At 38.3% G+C, this 19399-nt stretch overlaps 2 protein-coding genes across 2 annotated transcripts; both read right to left on the bottom strand.

Moving 5' to 3' along the window:
- Positions 1 to 459: 459 nt before the first annotated feature.
- Positions 460 to 5924, bottom strand: LOC144026315 (platelet-derived growth factor receptor-like protein). The gene is made up of 7 exons (XM_077532911.1): positions 5641 to 5924; positions 4399 to 4553; positions 4179 to 4321; positions 3372 to 3523; positions 2973 to 3266; positions 1044 to 1183; positions 460 to 907 (listed from the first exon to the last, which is right to left on the bottom strand). The coding sequence occupies exons 1-7, from the start codon at positions 5720 to 5722 to the stop codon at positions 701 to 703; spliced, it is 1173 nt and encodes a 390-aa protein (XP_077389037.1). The 5' UTR covers positions 5723 to 5924; the 3' UTR covers positions 460 to 700.
- Positions 5925 to 6543: 619 nt separating this feature from the next.
- LOC144026314 (cationic amino acid transporter 2) lies at positions 6544 to 17715 on the bottom strand. The gene is made up of 13 exons (XM_077532910.1): positions 17611 to 17715; positions 16505 to 16562; positions 15512 to 15951; positions 14139 to 14294; positions 13052 to 13217; positions 12769 to 12905; positions 11437 to 11659; positions 11172 to 11308; positions 9889 to 9991; positions 9667 to 9800; positions 8669 to 8835; positions 8492 to 8600; positions 6544 to 7193 (listed from the first exon to the last, which is right to left on the bottom strand). Exons 3-13 carry the CDS (start codon positions 15879 to 15881, stop codon positions 7063 to 7065), a joined length of 1833 nt encoding a protein of 610 aa, XP_077389036.1. The 5' UTR covers positions 15882 to 15951; positions 16505 to 16562; positions 17611 to 17715; the 3' UTR covers positions 6544 to 7062.
- Positions 17716 to 19399: the final 1684 nt, after the last annotated feature.

Raw genomic sequence — 19399 nt, 5'->3', positions numbered from 1 at the left:
CCTATGAATTTTTAGTGAGTCGGTCACTAAACCACCTTGCAAAAAGTTTGCCATGAGTTCTGTGGCTAACAAATATTCAATCAACTCAAGCAAATCTTTGTGTATGTCTTAATTTGTTTGAAGTATATTTCAAATAGATACCGGTAAATGATTAAGAATTACACCACGTGGTTACACTTTGGGTTCAAGAGTATTTTTATTTTAGGATTGTCATAATACAACACAAAACAAATATAAAATGAGATAAAATGAAAATTACAAATGTGTAGGTTCATGAATGAGCCCCCGTCTAATTCCTAAATGATAGAAGTAAATTAACTCATTGACTGCCATTGACGGAAAAAGACGTCAAATAATGCATTTTTGCTGGGCTGGCAGTGAATGTGTTAAACACAATGTGCCAATATATTTTGTGATTATATTGCAGCATCCTTTTTTCCTTTTTTTTTTTTTTTTTTTTTTTTTTTTTAAAGGCAATTGTTTAAAAATCCATCAATTTTGGTTACATCTCATCTTAAGTCATTGACTGCCATTGACGGAAAAAAACGTCAAATAATGCATTTTTGCTGGGCTGGCAGTGAATGTCTTAAAAAGTCAACTGTGTTATCCTCCATACATATATTCCCACAATTTTTTTCTGCAGGTATTATTTCCCAATTTGAATATGGTTGGATACAAAAGTGAAACAAGCAAACGTGCTTCACGGTTTTGGAGGTTTAGCTTTGGGAATCACTTTGACTGTGGTGGACACAGATTTGGATCCTTGCAGGTTCTCGGCAGTGCACGTGTATGCTCCTTGGTCCACGTCCCTCACCTCGTCCACCAGGAGAACGGACTGAATCTGCTGTCCAGCTGCACCCCCGCCAATTGGATTGATGCTCTCCAGCGTGTACAGAGGTCTCCCTATCTGCTCCCAGTACAGGTGAAATAAAGTAAATAAAAAAACATGCAAAGAAAGAAGTTCGAACGATAGATTGCATTGGATGAACCAAACTGTTGTTCACTTATGATCATTGCTTTTTTTTTATATGTAGCCTAGTGACCTGCTGTCCGGGGTAGTCCCATGTGATCTCTACGGCCACATTCCTCTCTCCCATCACAGTGCAGCTGACACGTAGATTGTCACCAGCAGCCAAAGAGGTCGCACTGGCCTGGATGACTGGGGCGGGGGGAGCCATGGGGTCTAACAAAAATTTTAAGAAGGAATTCAAAGAATGTGCGAATACAAAGAGACATTTCTACTTCATGCACTGAAGGAACAAAACAGTGTCTTTAACAGTGGACAACAGCATGTTATCCTTCCATTTAAGCGTGAAGGACATACTAACTATGTTGGGATTCTGGTGTACCCACAATGAGTCATTGCCCAGGAAAAACGTCAGCTGTGATTCTGTACAATTACATAATTGCGGTATCGTGCAGGGATATGGTGGCATTTTTAAATGCCTGTTATTTTTTTCCAGACACGTTGAAAGGCCACTGGAAAGCTTGCAAACCTTAATCAGCAGTTCACTATTCTGGGGCGAAGTATAGAAAAACTGCATGTATGTGTGTAAGCTTTAAAAAATAAGTTGTGCGTAAGAAATTGAAATTAGTTTAGGATTTAAGGTTTAGTTTATATACTTATGACAGACCATAGGATAGCTATAATTCATGATATTTTCTTTGTTATAAATCTAACATTCTGTGTTGTAAAATTGTTTTATTTAATTTTATTTGGTTAAAAAAATTGCTAATCTTGCAAAATTTTCACTATTCTTGCAAAACTTTATTTCCAATGAGAAAATCATTATCGGTATATATTGTTGAAATTGCTTCATTGTATGTTATTATTTATAGACTAAAAAGTTTTGGTCATAGTTTTGGGCATGACCCTAAAAATGTTCTATGTAGTGATAACTGATAGGATCCCCTTCGACCCCCAAACACCCCCACCCCAAAAAAACAAAACAAACAACAACAACAAAAACTGAAACTTAAAAAAAACAAAAACAAAACTAAATTCTATTCCTAGAAAAACAGAAATATATCCAAAATATTGCGGCAGGGTGAATGAGTGGTTAGCACATCCTCCTCCCAGTTCTGAGGACTCGAGTTCGAGTCCAAGCTCCGGCCTTCCTGGGTGGAGTTTGCATGTTCTCCCCATGCCTGTGTGGGTCTTCTCCAGGTACTCCAGTCTCCTCCCACATTCCAAAGACAAGCATGGCAGGTTAATTGGGCGCTCCGAATTGTCCTGAGGTGTGCGTGCCGTGTGAGTGTGGATGGCTGTTCATCTCTGTGTGCCCTGCGATTGGCTGGCAACCAGTCCAGGGTGTCCCCCGCCTACTGCCCAAAGCCAGCTGAGATAGGCTCCAGCACTCCCCGCCACCCTTGTGAGGAATAAGCGGTCATGAAAATGGATGGATGGATCCAAAATATTGAGGGAAAAAAGGGTGTTCTGTTTTTATGCGAATCTGCGGGTGCGAGACTGCGAATAATGCAGGGTCAACTGTAGTTGACCCTGTAATTGTAATCTCACCAATCACCACTAGGTGGCAGACATGCCTTAGTTACGCTTAGACTGGGTACACTGCCCCATAATACAACGTGAGTAGGCCTAATTATTTTTTCTGGACTTGCAGGACAAACATATTACCTCAATAACATTAAACTTGTGAGTGAGTCTATTTTGTGTGTGTGTGTGTGTGTGTGGGGGGGGGGGGGGGGGGGGGGATAAATAAATGAAATAAAATGAGTTCTTGTACTTAATTTTGCTTTCTTGTTCAGCAACTCTGCTTTCTTTGAATGGTAAATTTTATGCATGAAAACCATTTGCATTGGAAAAATACAGTTTATGGTTATTTTGTCGTTTGCTTCAAACCCTTTGTTGTCAGGTTAGGAGGATAATGGATCTTTTATACATGCATTGAAAAACGTGATATCAAAAAAGCCCTTTTTTAAATCCCTGATATTGTTAAGTCAGCAGTACTCACAGTTGACATAGATGAGCATGTACTTTGTTGAGCTCTGCCTGAGGCCCCCCAGGCTGGCCACACAGTACAAGGCACCGGCATGATAGGGCCGCGGTCGATGGATGGTGAAACCTTTCTTCACATTGAAGGAGATCTCCTTCCCATCCACCGCCACCTCCACTGGCGGGAACTCGCGGTGCAGCGTCACATTGGCGGCCGGCGACGTCACCTGGCAGGGCAGGCGGGTCGGCCAGTTGGTTCTTAACTGGATGACCTCGTAGTAGTCAGACGATGGGACGAAAAGCTCCTGCGGGTCTATTTGGATCAGACGAGTATGGTAAATGTAGAATTAGTAGCATTATGGTTGTGAAATGAAGGCCTTCAATGGCGTATTGATGTTGTTGGTTATTTTTGCCGTACCAGGGAAGAAAACAAAGATTTTGGCAGCTTTGTCATAGTTTTTTCTGCAATCTGTGTCCTTGCAGAACATGGGGTAACATGTGTACTCCCCTGTGTCTGCACCTGTGGTGTTGACTAGTTTCAAAACACCATAGCGCTCATGCTGAACAATCCTGTGGAGATAAAACAGCAAATTCAGTGGAAAGTGTTACGTATAAAGTGTATCTAAGTTATTATATATTTGCTAAAATGCTTCACAGTCATATGAAGTGAGCTATTTTGCATCCATTTATTCAGATGAACTGTACCAGACAGTGTGGCTGTGATTAAAAAGAGTCACAAAGTCTGGAGCTGAAGCGAAAACGAGGACTTTCATTGCTAATAGTTAATCACATGCTTATTTGCAACACGCTTACATCCAAGCAGACAGATATGTTATTTTAAGATAATGCAGCGTTTCACTACTGAGCTTTTCCCACCCCTTAGTAGTGCAATGCTAATTTTTGTAACCGGATGGGGAATAATCCCAATAAAAAGAGAGGACGCAAGAGAATTGCTAGAGCATCTTTGACAGCTTGTACCTGGCAACTCTGCTCTCATCGCTGAGAGTAAAAACGAATAAGTCTTGTCTGCTCATCTTTGTGTTGCCATTCTGATATGTTTTGGTGTGTAAACAGAAAGTCTTCAAACTTAGAACCAATCTTACCACCAAGATTATTATAGTTAACAAATAAATTGACTAAAAGTAAAACTAAGACAACATTTTCGTTAACGAGTTCCAATAAAAAGGTCAGATAACTTCAAGACTAACAAAAGCGCGAGGCCTACCGGAGCCTGCCTTCGTCCTCCTCTTCCAGGTACGATGGGAGGCCCCACTGCACGGGTTTACCCCTGCACCTCAACTCCAGAGTGTCTCCAGCGTTCACGCTTAATGTCTCTCCCACCTTGATGAACTTACCGCTGTTTATCACCTTTTGGTTGTCAGATACAAATTGAAGTTAGTCACTTGGAAAGAAGAATGGGTCAAGCTGTGAAGAAGGAGTTCTACCTGTGAAAGTAAGTTCTGCGTTACTGCTTTAACCTTTGGTTTAGTTTTTACAGCCGTGGGGCCTTTCTTTACTGCTTTGGCCTGTTTGGGTTTTCCAAGCTTGGCCATCTTCCCTGGACTCCTCTTCTGCTCACGAGCATCTTTATGACAATAAGCTAGATAACAATCAGAACATATCATAAAACATCTCACAAGCAGTTGCTCAGCGGTCACCGTGACCATCTTAACAGCTCCGATGTCAATAATATGAGGTAATCATCATTTTAAATGACATTTTCCCCAGAACATTTTGACATTGAAAAGCAATACTGGCACATAAAACGAAAGGAAGATTCAGTAAACAGGATTATGCAAAGAATACAAGACCAATTTCAGTGACATTTTATAGGTCATAGGGTGTTGCATGGCGAAAGGAAGATCCAGATAAAAGTGTTGCTGTCTAGATGAAGTTTACATATGCCCTTCAGCCAGTAGGTGGCACTAACACTATAATGAAAATAGGTTTGTAGATGTGTCTCTTCAGGCACTTTCATCAAATTTGTGAAATTTTTGAAAGATCTGATCATCTGGATCAAGTTAAACCAGCTTTTTTTTTTGTCACTGCAATGGCAAATTTGAGCGCCACCTACTGGCAAAAGGTTAACCAGATCTACCTCACATTTGTTCAATGTTTTCGCCTTTATGATGTTAAAACACGAAGTTTGTGAGTTTTTGCAAAATGATGTTGCAGTGGCAGTGCACTGAAAACAAAAACAAAAAACAAAACAAAACAGATTTTATTTATTTATTGTTTGTTTGTTTGTTTATTTATTTATTCATTTAAAGAATATATTTTTTGCTTATTAGGACTGGACAGATGAATAGTTGATAAGAAATTAGGAGAGAGAGAATAACATTTTAAGGGTCTAACCATGCACCACAACGCATGAAACTTTGCACACACATCAGGCCTGGCAAAATAAGCAACCCAGATAATCCTAACTCTTCGAAATTTCCTGAAGACATCTAGACTGAGCCTATTTGTCATGTTTGATGCTATTATTTATATTAAAGATGCAGCTGTTGTGAAAACGCTCTATAAATAGATGCCTTAAGTTGAGTTTGGCCTCTTTTCTGCTGAGTGTGTCAATCTGTTTAAATACGGTCATTGTAGCATTGCTAAAACATCTAATGGTGTCCTTTGACTTCCACACAGTAGTCTACATTCACAGACCTGCTTAGCAACGGAACAGACTCACTTACCTAACTCGGAGATTATGATACAAATAAAGAGAGCACTCAGCACCAGCCTCCACTTCGACCCAAACAAGCTCACCAAAGTCATGATGCTGGATTACCAAAGCCGTCGGTTGCTCGTTAGTTCACACAGTTCAACAGAAAATAAGTGAAAAGAAGGACAGCATGAACAAGGGAAGTTAGAGGAGGAGGTGGGCAGAACTCGCAAAGTGAGTGGTCAGCTGCTTTCTAGAATCGCACAAATTCCGCCTCCTGAGAGAGGCATTTGCACCTCAAATTCCTGCCGGCCGGCTCAATGGAAGCTTTCAAGCTCGTCTGGACCAATGAGGGCGCAAACGCAGAGGCCTCACCGTGTGGAATCGCAGAGGATGTTTGCTTAGCTGCTGGAGTGGAAGGCTGTGAGCAGCATGACCTGTGGAAAGGTTGTTAAAAGCATTTGGCGTGTTGTAAAAGTAGTCCTTTTGTACTTGCGACATTATGACAAAGAAGCCTTGATTTTTCTTCTCCATAGGAATATACAGTTACATACATTGAATTGTTTCAAATAAGTTCGAGGCCAACTACTGTATATAAGAGGCAGAAAATTCAATTAAGACAGATGTCGTTTCAAAATAATTGATTAACATTCAAAACAATCCGCACATGGAACTGGAAAATTAGAAAATGTAATGTGACATACATTGTTTCTTTCAATGTTTTGCATTTTAGTTCATCATGTGTGTTTTTTTTTTTTTTTTTTTTTTGTAACTAAGCCACAGTTTTAAACTTGGCATACAGTAAATAATCTGATTTGAAAGGTTTTATTGTTATGCAGTAAATCCGAGTGTGGGCGGAATAAATTCTTTATCCCTCTAACTTTAATTCCCAATGAGCCACAGAAAAAAACAAAAAAAAACTTCGGTAACCATATTGAAAATATTAGTTTTGCTTTAATTAAAATATACAATTTCAATTCATCATTACAAAACATGTACACTGTTTATATTTACACATGTATACAAGAAAAGTGCTGAAACAAAAATCAGAAAAGCTCGTGTGATTAAAAAAAAAAAAAGTGCAAAAAACCCCCAAATATCTATAAATCAAAATCACAATTTCAGACAAATGTAAAAAATACAAATATTAGCAGCTGATTTGTTTTTACTTCTTACACTTTCTACAGTTTATGAAGCACATGAGTTCAGAAATAGCTTTGCAATAAATCGGCACACCTGTACCAGAAAATATGATTGATAAGATGAACATTGAGGAACCTGAAGGAAGCGGAATGGATGAAAGCTTTAACTGCATGAACATGTTTGTAAGTCATTGTGAACCACAAAAGCTAAACACTGTAGCAAGGAACACCAGAAGTGCGTATAGTTACTCACATTTACAAAACAGTCACTCACAGTAACGTCTCTATTCATCTCCACGTCCCGCTACCGCTCACAATTTGCACTCTTTAAAGACGTCTTTGTCCATTTTTTCACTGACGGTTTCGACGGCTGAACAGTTGGTTTTGTGACGGCGGCTCTGCACGCTGTGATGCAGCCCGTAGCCAAAATAGATGAGCAGGCCTGCAGAGATCCAAAATGACAGTTCACTAACTTGGATGAATGCCATGTGGAACCTCCAATCCGTACTGACACGAGTGACTTAAAATGTTAAGGGAATATTGACATAAAACAACAACAACAAAAAAGTTTGGGTAATATTTCGAGTAAAATTTGAACATTCATGACTGTCATTTACCGTGTTAACCACTGTAAAATAAGTTATAATGAAAATAAAATTGAATTCATCACCCTTTGAATGTGATATTAATTTTATTCTTGTGTTATTTACGCTCCGCTTGGCATTGTAAATAATTGACAGAAAACAGAGATGTCATTCAAAAACAAAACAAACAAAAAATAAAAACAGTTCTGGTCTGGCATCTCAAAAGATTTGTTGAAGTCCTGATTATGTTTGTACTTCAATTCTTTCGGCCTTTTGAGTAGTCTAGAGGTGTTCAACACCACTTTGTTTCTGACTGATCCCAGTACAAATACTTAATTTTGAGTAGTCACTGATATCAAGTACCGATACCAGTTGTACTTTAGATACATACATTCCGCAAACCCAAAATACAATAATAGATAGTTTCCTATCCAATTTACTCCTTAAAAATTATAAAAAAAAAAAAAAAAATGTATTTAAAAATTTAAAGGGATACTTCACTTATTTAGCCCATTATAGCAATAAAACGTTAATGTTTTGTCTATAATAAATTTGATATTTTCATTATTTTTCACGTACAATTAGTACCTTTAAAAACACATTTTGCAACTTGCTGTCGACTGAAAATGACATCACAAGGGCTCAGGTAACCAATCACAGCTCACCTGTTTTCTAGGTTTGGTCATGTGACATTCACAAGCTGAGCTGTGATTGGTTACCTGAGCCCTTGTGATGTCATTTTCAGTTGACAGCAAGTTGCAAAATGTGGTTTTAAAGGTACTAATTGTACATGAAAAATAATGAAAATATCAAATTCATTATAGGCAAAATATTAATGTTTGAGTGCCAAAAATGGCTAAATAAGTAAAATATCCCTTTAAATTAATTTAACAATTTTATAAATTAAAAGTAAAATTTAAAATTCTTACTTATAAATGCATTTTTCCTTAAAATTGCATGAAAATGACGGCAATTTTGTGTTCGTCTCATTTTTAGTTCCTGATCATATAACGGCCACAAGAAGGCAGCAGATACCTTGAAATAAGGCTGGGTATTGGCCCAGTACCCATACTTGGTACTCGCGCATCCATATTTTTAAGGCATGTTTTCCACATTTTTATCCCATTAAGTGTTCTTATCAGAAGTGTAGCCTCACCTAACGCCATCCAGATGGCGTAGCGTAACCACGTGGCGCCTTTTAACTGGAACATGAGGTAGACGTTTATAAGTGCACTCACAATTGGCAGTACAGGGAGTAAGGGCACCTGTTGAGCACATGAATAGATGTGAGATTTTTTTTTTCTTTTATATTCAGATTCTAAAACGCACTCACCATGAAGGATGCCTTCTTGGAGTTCTGTGGGTGCCGCCAAATAAAGAAAACAGCCACTAGCAGGATAATGGAGAAGATAGTGACAAGCACCACACTCCATATCTCCGCGTTGGATAAAGAATCCATAGCCAGACTCAGGGTGATGCAAAGAGCAACCACACATGCAACTGTACACAGACATGATAAGAAGCAATGATTTACACCAGCAACCTTTCCTGTTAAAAAGAACCATGTTAAGCCAAATAAATAAGCACAAATCTGTCTGGAGCCACAAAACATTTGAAACAATGTGTTAGTTTTAGTATAATGAACTGAGAAGAGATCATTAGAGCTGCACATAACAGAAAATATGCAGCATCCATAACTTTGAGATTCATTTTCTTCTACCTTAATCTTCCGTTTTTGGCTTTTTTTTTTTTTTTTTTTTTTTTTTCATGGTGTAATTTTTCGTATTTCATTATTCATACATACATTTTTAGACTTTTTCAGCCTTTCTGTCAAATTTGTCACATTTTTTGGCAATTTTATGGACAAATGGTAATTTTCTGCCTCGCTTCCTTTTTTAAGACATTTTTTGGACATTTTTTCTGCCTTTTTACGATAATTTTTCTGACATTTTTGGCAATTTCATTGACATTTTATGGTAATTTTCTGCTTTTCCTTTTCCTATGGTCCTTTTGGGGCATTTTAGATATTTAAAAAAAAAACTTTTCCTCTACCTTCCATCTTTTTCTGACTTTACAAATTCTGACAATTTTTGAATATTTAATTGTTTTTTTTTATTTTTTATTTTAATCATTAATTCATTTGAAGAATATATTATCTCAAAAATAATTTTAAAAAAAGTAAAAAAAATAAAATAAAATAAAAAAGGGAGAGAAAGAGAGAAATTTCTACTATTTTTTTTTTTTTTTTTTTTTTTTTTAAGAGATCCATTGGGAGCCACCGGAGAGGAACTAAAGAGCCAGACGTGGGGAAAAAATAGAGTGTGCCCTTACCAGAGACTAAAATCAGCATTGTGACTCTTTTCGAGGTGTCAGAATTTGGAGATTTTGGCGGCTTCAGGAAGCTAAATTTGGTGTTGGATTCAATGATTTGTTGTCCTCCGTCATCAGATGGAGACACCTGATACCTTCAATCACAAACACATATTCGACATGAAAGGATGTAGTTCAAACCATTCAAGGTGTTAATGAATATACTATACAAGTATATGTAACCTCAGTATTAGGATGCATATCGCCACAAGAGTGTAGGCAAACAGGGTTCCGATAGACATCATCTCCACTAAGGCGTCCAGGTCAAACAGCAGAGCCATGAAAGCTGAAAATGGAAGAAAAACAGGATTTCTAATCAACACAGCTCAGCACATGATGCACTACATGCGTAGATTTGACTCGAGATTGGAGCAGGGGTAGTAATGAGCCACCAGATTCAACAGATGGCGCTCTTTTTTTGTTCTTCCTTGAAGATATGTCGTTTGAATGAACACAGATTATTAATAAGAGTCTCCTAATCCCTCCAGTGTTGTTTTAGGAATCATTTCCTCTGTCTTCTCTATCCACTGACATACATATACCACCAAAATTCTAATAGTTTCCAAGAAATTGCACTAGTTTAGTCTCTTCCTTTTGTAGTGATCACTGTGTGTAAAACTTGGTTATTTATTTATTTATTTATTTATTTTTTAATAAATAAATTTATTTATCCAATCAGATTTCAGACTTTTTGTGCCACCAGTCAATCATAACCAGTAGTGCTGACCAGTGGAATTAAACCTATATTAGCAACGGGACTTTTTAGCCAATAAGATTTCAGATTTGTCCTTCCGGAGCCAGTGAGCCACTGATTAGTGGGCTGGAGCAAACCTGACTAGCAAAACACATTTACAGCCATTTGCATACATTAACTCATTCACTGGCAGCCATTTTCACTGAAGCAAGCCCCTTCGCTCCCGGCTGTTTTACTGGATTTTGACTGATTTTGCAAGGCCCACAGAATAATGTGTTCTATTGCTATAAAAACATGGAACCCACCAAAAGAAAGATTAAAGTCTCTTCTTTCATCAGGAAAAAAAAAACTGTTTCTGTCCATTTCCGTTTTGCAGCAATTAGCATTAGTTTCATCATTGTTCACAAATCTGTTTAGAACTGTGAGGAAACAAGCTTGTTTTCATCATGGCCCTGGTTGATCTCTTATACTATGCTGCCACCTGCTGGCCGTTTTTGTAATTGCTACCATTTTTCCACCCATTCTCTGCAGTTGAGAGGCTGCATCGAAGCCTTCTGTATGCTCTAGCATAAAAACAAACAAACAAAAAAAACGTATAAATACGTCTTTGGGACACTTAATAAATTTAAAATAGAACGTATTTATACAGTTTTGGGAGCAAATGAGGCAGTTAGAATGGAGAATGGAAAAGCACATCAGACAGTAAGAACGAGTAAAAACAAGTGTCTGGTTTTCAGCACTCTAATCCCGACTCCTCCATACAAATGTTTACCTGCCACAATTCCAGACGATATGGTAGCCACAGCAGGACTTCCCCTGGAGGTGACTTTGGTCAGGGGTTGGAAAAGAAGGCCGTCCCTTGCCATGGCAAACATCACCCTGGGCATGGGGAACATGGAGCCCAACAGGCTGCGCAGACCAATTTAAAAAGAAGAAAAAAAAAAAAAGAAGAAGAAAACAGGCTAAGGTGTTGATCTACCACAACAGGGTGTTGTTCAATCAAACATTACAATTTGAGTTCAAATTTCCGCTCATACCTGGTGGACAGGGCACACAATGACCCCACGGCCACAACATATTTGGCGGGACCCCAGCCGATGTATTCATAAGCCGCGGGCAGGGGGCTTTTTTTGCTGAGCATGTAATAAGGCATCATCAGGGTGAGCGCAGCAGAAACAGCAAAGTAGGCCAGGAAGCAGATCAGGAGAGAGGCCACAATCCCCACTGGGACCGACTTTTGAGGGTTCTTCACCTCCTCACCTAAGAAGAACACAAACAAGTTGCTTAAAAAAAAGGCTATCCTTTTCTTTTCCAGTCTAATTTCTCTAATTGCATGTTAAGAATAGCTCACCAATTCCAATAAAATGATCCTTTCAATCTTTAAAATAATTTTAACAAGTGGAAAACTTGGACTTTGCTTGCCCTCAGACTTTCCCAAATCAATAATAATAATAATAATAATAATAATAATAATAATAATAATAAAACATTGTTATATGCAACAAAAAGCTAATGATTAAACAAATTGGAACAACTAAAAAAAAATAATAATAAAGTCACAAAAACTTCACCAAAGACGACTTCCTCATATCTTTTGAAACTTCAACTTACTAAAAGATGAGGTCAAGTGACTTTGTGTACTTTTATGACTACAAAGAGGGAAAGTGCAATCACCATCGATATAGAAACTAAGCTTATTGTGATATACAAAAAATACTAAAATACTAAAAATACTTAAAAATCTGAAACTAGATTAAAAAATAAACTAAAACAAATACTAAAACTAAACTAAAACGAAGCATTTTCAAAAAAAAAAACTAGTCCAGCTCTTAAAATTAATTAGAACTAACTGCATTTGAAAAATAAAACTCAAAATTTAATATAAGCTAACTCTAGGGAAAATTTGTTGTCATTGTCATTAGTCATTAAAATTAGCAGTTAACTACTTTTTAGATAAGGTACTAAAGAATGTAAAAATGTTACTATTAAAAACATTTTTAGGAGTTCTTACGAGGTACAAAAAAATAAATAAATACAAATCCAAACAAAGTGGAGAACAACCAGGGTCCCGGAAAAATGAACTTTTCCAAAAATGTGTTGATTTGACCATAACATTAGCACAGATGCTAATGTAGCATGAGTAGCTTGCTCAACAACATGATAGATTACAAAGTACAGCAGATGATTCAAGGTTTCTATGGCAACGATAGAGGTCTATTTTATTTTATTTTTTTTAATAGTTGTTCATCTAAAACAGAGTAAGGCCACAATGTCCCGTTCTTATGTAAATGTTTGCTTTATTGGTGCAATAAGCAAAAAAGTGATTTAAATTTATTTAATGACATTTTTTTTTTATGTGATCTTCTCACCTGTTGTCGCAATACAGTCAAAGCCCACAAAGGCGTAGAAGCATGTTGCTGCCCCAGCCAGGGTTCCACTCAAGCCGTAGGGGAAAAAGCCACCGACCCCAAAGGCGCTTGTGAGATTGGCGGTCGTGCTCAGGTTACTGCACAAAAGAGAGCACGTTATCTCATCAGCGGGTTTAATGTCCCGTAATCTGGAGGGAGATAACGCCTTATCTGCCAACGAGAGAGGATGCTACATGCGCCCAAACACAAACAGTGTTGCCACTGTTACTCTTTTCGACTTTACCTGGCTTCGGCTGTGGCGTTGAGCAAGTCGGCTTCGCTGATTTGCCAGTTAGCGATGTCTCCTTTGATGAAGCCCGAGATGGCGACAAAGACCAGGACCAGGATGTTGATCCCTGTGAAGACCTTGTTGATTGAGGTCGACTCTTTCACCCCGAAGGAGAGCAAGCCTTCGGAGGAAAGACAATAAGTAGAGGTTATATTAGATTTGATACATTTTGTGCTTTTTTTTTTTTTTATATTGCTGTGTAAAAATAAGGCCATGAAATTTACAACAAAACACTGTGTTGCCCTCATTAAACACTTTATTATGATTAACATTGGGTTTGTGGAATGTGAATTAGGCAGCAAAATCCACCTGTTTTAATCACTTTCAGGGGGCGGCCATTTTGACACTTGCTATCGACTGAAAATGGCATCACAATGCCTAAGAGACCTAATTCTGCATTCGAGGAAAATGGGAATTCGGGTTTTAGACTTCATACCAGGAAGTAGGCAACGGAACACCCCTTTGAACTCGGACATTGTGAAGTTGGAAAAAAAAAAAGGATCCCGACTTCACCAACCAGTTCAAACCTGACGTCACTCGACGCCGTAGAGACATGGCATAACATAATTTACACAATTCTAAACATATTTACCTATTTATTTATCATAACATTAGCTATTTGATAAAAGTGTGATTTGGACTGACTGCGTTCACCAGAACAACAAACAATTTATCGGAATCAGCTATTTTTGTGGTTTACATTTGTCACAAACGCGTTACAGTCGGAAGTGGGAGAATCTAAGTGGGATGTGTCCGACTTTCCGCCTTCCTCGAATGTAGCATAAGCTCTAGGCACAGTGGCAAAATGGCCGCTCCCTGAGATTGATAAAAACAGGTGGCTTTTGCTGCTTTTATATTCTTGTAAATTATTATGTGTTATGTGAGGACAGGTTGGTATTTTATTTCATACATTTTTGGTCATCTTTAATGTTTTCATACTGTAAAATAGGTGATATTATAAAGATTTTTACAACAATTATTCTGGATTTTTTTTTTTTTTACGCCTTTTTTGTTTTTTTATAGTGTAGTACAGTAAATTTACCCGATAGAAGTATAATGAGAAAAGCAGCAAAGACATCTGGATAGGGTGCCAACCCTGGAAGGCCCATGGCTGCATTCTCTTCCAAGTATTTGGACATGACGCCCCCGATGAGGTCATCAAACGTCCCGCTCCATGCGAGCGCGACACTGGACGTCCCTGAGCAGAAAGTGAGTGGGAAAAATGCAATAAACAGAGTCACCATGTAACTGCAGTCATAAAGTCAGAAAATACACATGTTGATATTTCCGCTAAACTTTAGACTTCCGAGGTTTATGGTCTTGTTTACATGGCAGTAAGACAAGATTAGAAATATGTGAATCATCTTTGAAGATGGGCGGCACAGTGGGCTGAGTGGTTAGCACGTCCGCCTCCCAGTTATGAGGACTCTGGTTCGAGTCCAGGCTCCGGCCTTCCTGTGTGGAGTTTGCATGTTCTCCCCGTGCCTGCGTGGGTATTCTCCGGGTACTCCGGTCTCCTCCCACATTCCAAAGACATGCATGGCAGGTTAATTGGGCGCTCTGAATTGTCCCTTGGTGTGCGTGTGAGTGTGGATGGTTGTTCGTCTCTGTGTGCCCTGCGATTGGTTGGCAACCAGTCCAGGGTGTCCCCCGCCTACTGCCCAGAGCGAGCTGAGATAGGCGCCAGCAGCCCCCGCGACCCTTGTGAGGAGTAAGCGGTCAAGAAAATGGATGGATGGATGGATGGATCTTTGAAGATTCTGCTTCTACAGCAGGTGGAAGGTCATGTGATTCAATGATTCATCATGTGATTGATCATTTAGGTTCTGTCTTTCTAAATATGTTACATAATATTATTTTTAATGGAACATGAATCAATCAAATGTTTCCCCATTGACTCATTCGCTCCCAGCTATTTTCATTGAAGAAACCCCCTTTTGCCAGATTTTGCAAAGCCCACAGAATATTGTGTTCTATTGCTATATAAACATGGAAACTAGCAAAAGAAAGATTAGAGTATCTTCTTTCATCAGGAAAAAAGTATATTTTTATCTGTTTCCATTTTGCATCCATTAGCATTAGAATATAGCTAAGTTTCATCAATATTCACATTCCAGGTGAAAACACTGACAAACAGAGCTTGTTGCAACATGGCCCTGGCTGATCTCTTACACTCTGCTGCCACCTTCTGGCTGTGTTTTTGATAATTACAATTGCTTTAAGCCACCTCTTCATGTCAGACGTTGCATCAAAGCCTTCTGTATGCTCTTGCATTAAAAACAAAAAAAAACAAAAAAAAACGTGTAAACACGTTTTTGGGAGTGAATGACAAAGTATTAAAAACGTTTTTACACGTTTTTGGGTTTGAATGAGTTAAGATCAAATTGCTGTTGATAAAAGCTGCATTGAACTTACCAATGACGTAAGAAAGTAGCAGATTCCACCCGGTGATAAAAGCCAGCAGCTCCCCGACTGTCACGTAGCTGTAAAGGTAAGCCGAGCCGGTTTTCGGAACCCTGGCGCCAAACTCCGCGTAGCACAATCCGGCGAATACGGAAGCGAGGGCAGCGATGAAGAAAGCGATGATGATGCTGGGCCCGGCCGACTCTCTGGCCACTTCCCCGGAGAGGACGTAGACGCCGGCGCCGAGCGTGCTGCCCACTCCGAGCGCCACCAGGTCCAAAGTGGTCAGGCATCGGTCAAAGGTGGACTTCTCCCCATCGGGCTCCAGAGGCTTCCTTCGGGACAGGCTCAGGAAGAAGGACTTGAGCCCGTTGTTTGCCATGCTTATAGGCTGGGGATGTGAAGATGCTGGGATTGGAGAGGAAGATGCACGTGCAAGGGCAGATGGATGTCTTGGTAGAAGGGAGGGAATGAGGGGACAAAGTAGAAGACGGTAAATAATAGCAGGAAGGGCGGGTCATTCAATGTGTCAATGAATAATTTCCCTCAAGTGGGACTTTTGAAAATATTTTATTTATGGACCCCTACAAATGACAGCTGCTATTTAAAATGGACGCCTTTCGAGACACTTGATTTCCTTAAAGATTTTGAAAAAGTAATTTGTGTTTAAAAAAAAAGTCTCACATTTGTACAAGTGTAATAAAGTGCTTGCGTAAAATGTATTCATTATTATATTGCCCTTAATTAAAAAAGATTTAGCAAACACATTAAAACTATTGTACATTCACTTAAATTCCTAGTTTTAAGAATAGTTCAGTGGCAAACCTCTGAGTGCTCACGAGTTGATTTATTTAATCCACCTTAATCCAGTTATTACTTTACAATGCAAATGTTTCGTTATATAATTGCCGCTCACATAAAAACAGCCACGTCCTTCACACAACCATTTGCAACTTCTCCAACCTTTTATGACAGTATTGAGTTAACAATAAAGTTTTTTCTCACCTCACCACAACAGGATCATGTCAGCAGATCACCGCAGCCAACGTGTGATTAATCACAGCTATAAACAAATAAAGACATTAAATTATGCACACGCTCAAAGATGGTTAGGAAGTGAGTTAGGCATTGTGTGGTGAATGTACAGCGTTATAAAAAAAAAAAAAAGTAAAGGAACGTAAATGTGTGTTTTTTGACATGTAAACATGTCAAGCATGCGCTCTAAAAACAAGTGGGTCAAAAATTTGGGGTAATTAGACTTAGTCTAAGTCTAAGTCTAATTACCCAAAATGGTCAAGAATGGACTGGCCCAACTATTGGGTCAAATGAATAACTGACAAATCAACCCAAAATTGGTTATTCGAAATGGATTACAGTATTGAACCCAAAGAGTTGAGTCAAACTAAATTAATATCCCACAAAAGGACCCCTTTTTTTTTTTTTTTTTTATAGGTTGTTTGTTTTTGAGTTAATTGAGTTACCCAATTGAATTGCGTCAAGAATAAGTCAAACGCAAACTTTTTGATTAATGAATAACCCAAAAAGTTGGATCGGTCCCTTTCTGACCCAATTTGGGTTATTTTTTGCCCAACTGTTTTTCGAGTGCATTTTCCAAACATTATAAAAATAACACTGCTCGACTGGAGTTTGCTTGCTCCCATTGAAGATGTTACCGCTCAAAGGTGTGACACATGATAAGTATTGACCCTTAATAAAACACAGGAGGACAAAGCAATCATGGCGGTGCAGGTTGCACACTTTCTCTAGGTAGCTTTCACCTCCTCATCCACTACCAGGGGGATTTCAGTCCCCCTAATCCCTCCTGGCATCCACCTCAGCAGGCTTGAGGCGAGTGGGGGGCCGTGTGTAACTTCCAGTCTACCGTTGACCAAAGGTAACACTTGGCCTTGCCATCTGCTGAGCTATCGTTTCCACACGAGAGATAACAGGCTTATTAACAACAGCTGCATGTGATGTGCAGCTTTGTCACCGCTATTATAGCACAATAAGATCAAGATTGCCTCTAACATCTTGATCACCTTCACAAAAGCACAATGAAATCAGACTTATACTACCAGATGAGATTCTACATGCATGTGATTGTACTGTACCTTGTTTGTTGTCCCACGAGGAGTGGCCAGTATCAGTGCTGCTGACTTGGATGAAGGGAACATGATTTTTTTTTTTTTTTTACTGCGATATATACAAGAGTGGCCTGCGAGACCCTCCCACTCGATGGAATTACTCACAAAGTAGCCTTTCTTGCGTCCTTGTTTGGATCATAATGCGCTCATTATTGCAAAGACACAGCTGTGAATGGGAACCAAATATCCCAGTGGGGATCTCAAAAATGCTTTTGTGCTGAATGATATTGTTTTGTAAATTTTCCATATTTCATTTGTAATTCTGTGTAACTCAATGCTCTCAAGTTCTGCAGACTGACTCATTTTAAAATGAACTCTGTGACTTCATTAATTGTTCTTGTTGGCCATGTACTAAATAGCTGCTGTTTTTGTTATTTTATTCCTCAAGGGACAATCATGATAAGTGCAATGCACAATCTAAGCACAAGAGGTCAGCATAAAATACATAAGTGGGCCACTACTTGAGCGTCCCCCGACATTCATTGAAAATCTACAAGTAGTGTTTTGAACAGGAGGGTTAATGGGAATACAAAGATGAATTTCACATGTAAGCATAACAGACTGTGTTAAACCAAATTCAAAATAAGTAGTATACACTGGTTCTTCTTTTCATTGGTCGTTCAAACATAATTTTATCACTTTAAATAATTCATAAAACAAAATGTGTCAAATGAAACTAATCAGATGTATGACAAAAATGCTATTTTAGGTATATGGACAAATGTTTACCCTGCATATCACACCAAATATCATTCAATTTAAAAAAAAGAAAAAGAAAAAAAAAGAAACAGAAATTGGCCTACTCATGGTGTAGTAATAGTATAGGACAGTAATAGACCTGGCGTAAGAGCACGCCATGTCTGCCATCTACACACATAAAAACACTCATCTTTACAATTAGCTTGACACAAATGCATTGATGACTAATATCAAAGCTATACTGCTTGCATAAACTTTGAAGAAACACCAATTAGCAAAGCCTTGCCTAAGTCAACTGTCTGCATCATAAAAAATATATATTAAAACAAAACAAAAAACAAACATTAATTACTGGCATACAAGTATAAAGAGATGTTAACTGTAAAATAAAAATTCAGCTAGTATAACAATACTAACTACTAACTACTACTACACTTTTTATAATTTGCTGTTGAATTTATTTTATATTGATTTGGGATTTTGTATTTATTGTGATTTATTTCTTTATTGCCCTTGTGGCCAGGTCACTCTTGGAAAAGAGATTTTTAATCCCGGAGTTTTTTGTTTTTTTTTTGTTTTTTTTTTATTTTTTACCTGTAAATAAAGGAAATTAATCCAATCCTTTGAGAATGAGGAAAGAAAGCGTTTGCACATCAATACTGCCACCCAGTGGCATTGCATTGTATAGCAGTGTATGGAAAAATAAGTTGACTTGGGAAAAGAGACTGAAAGAAAGATACAAACTAAGTGCAGATTTGAACTTCCATTTATTTTAATGAGATATATTTCCCCCACTGATTTCACTGTTAACTTAAGTTAACTTTGAACCGAAATTCAAACTTTAGGTTCTAAAGTGCCATTTTATATTCGACGTCTCTGAATGCGTCTAAACATCTTCTGAAAAGAAAACAGAATAAAATAACTCGCTAAACAGGGCATGGCTGTTGCGCAGCAGCTGTGCGTAAAAAAAAAAAAAAAAAAAAAAAAAAAAACTGCGTAAAGCTACGCGTAAAGTTGTGCGTAATGCGCGCGCGCGTCAGATTCGCGTCTTCTTCGT

Source organism: Festucalex cinctus, chromosome 9, assembly GCF_051991245.1.
Source record: "Festucalex cinctus isolate MCC-2025b chromosome 9, RoL_Fcin_1.0, whole genome shotgun sequence".
In the NCBI taxonomy this organism is placed as follows: domain Eukaryota; kingdom Metazoa; phylum Chordata; class Actinopteri; order Syngnathiformes; family Syngnathidae; genus Festucalex; species Festucalex cinctus.
Note: the sequence above shows the minus strand (reverse complement) of the source record. Positions and strands in the feature narration are given on the sequence as shown.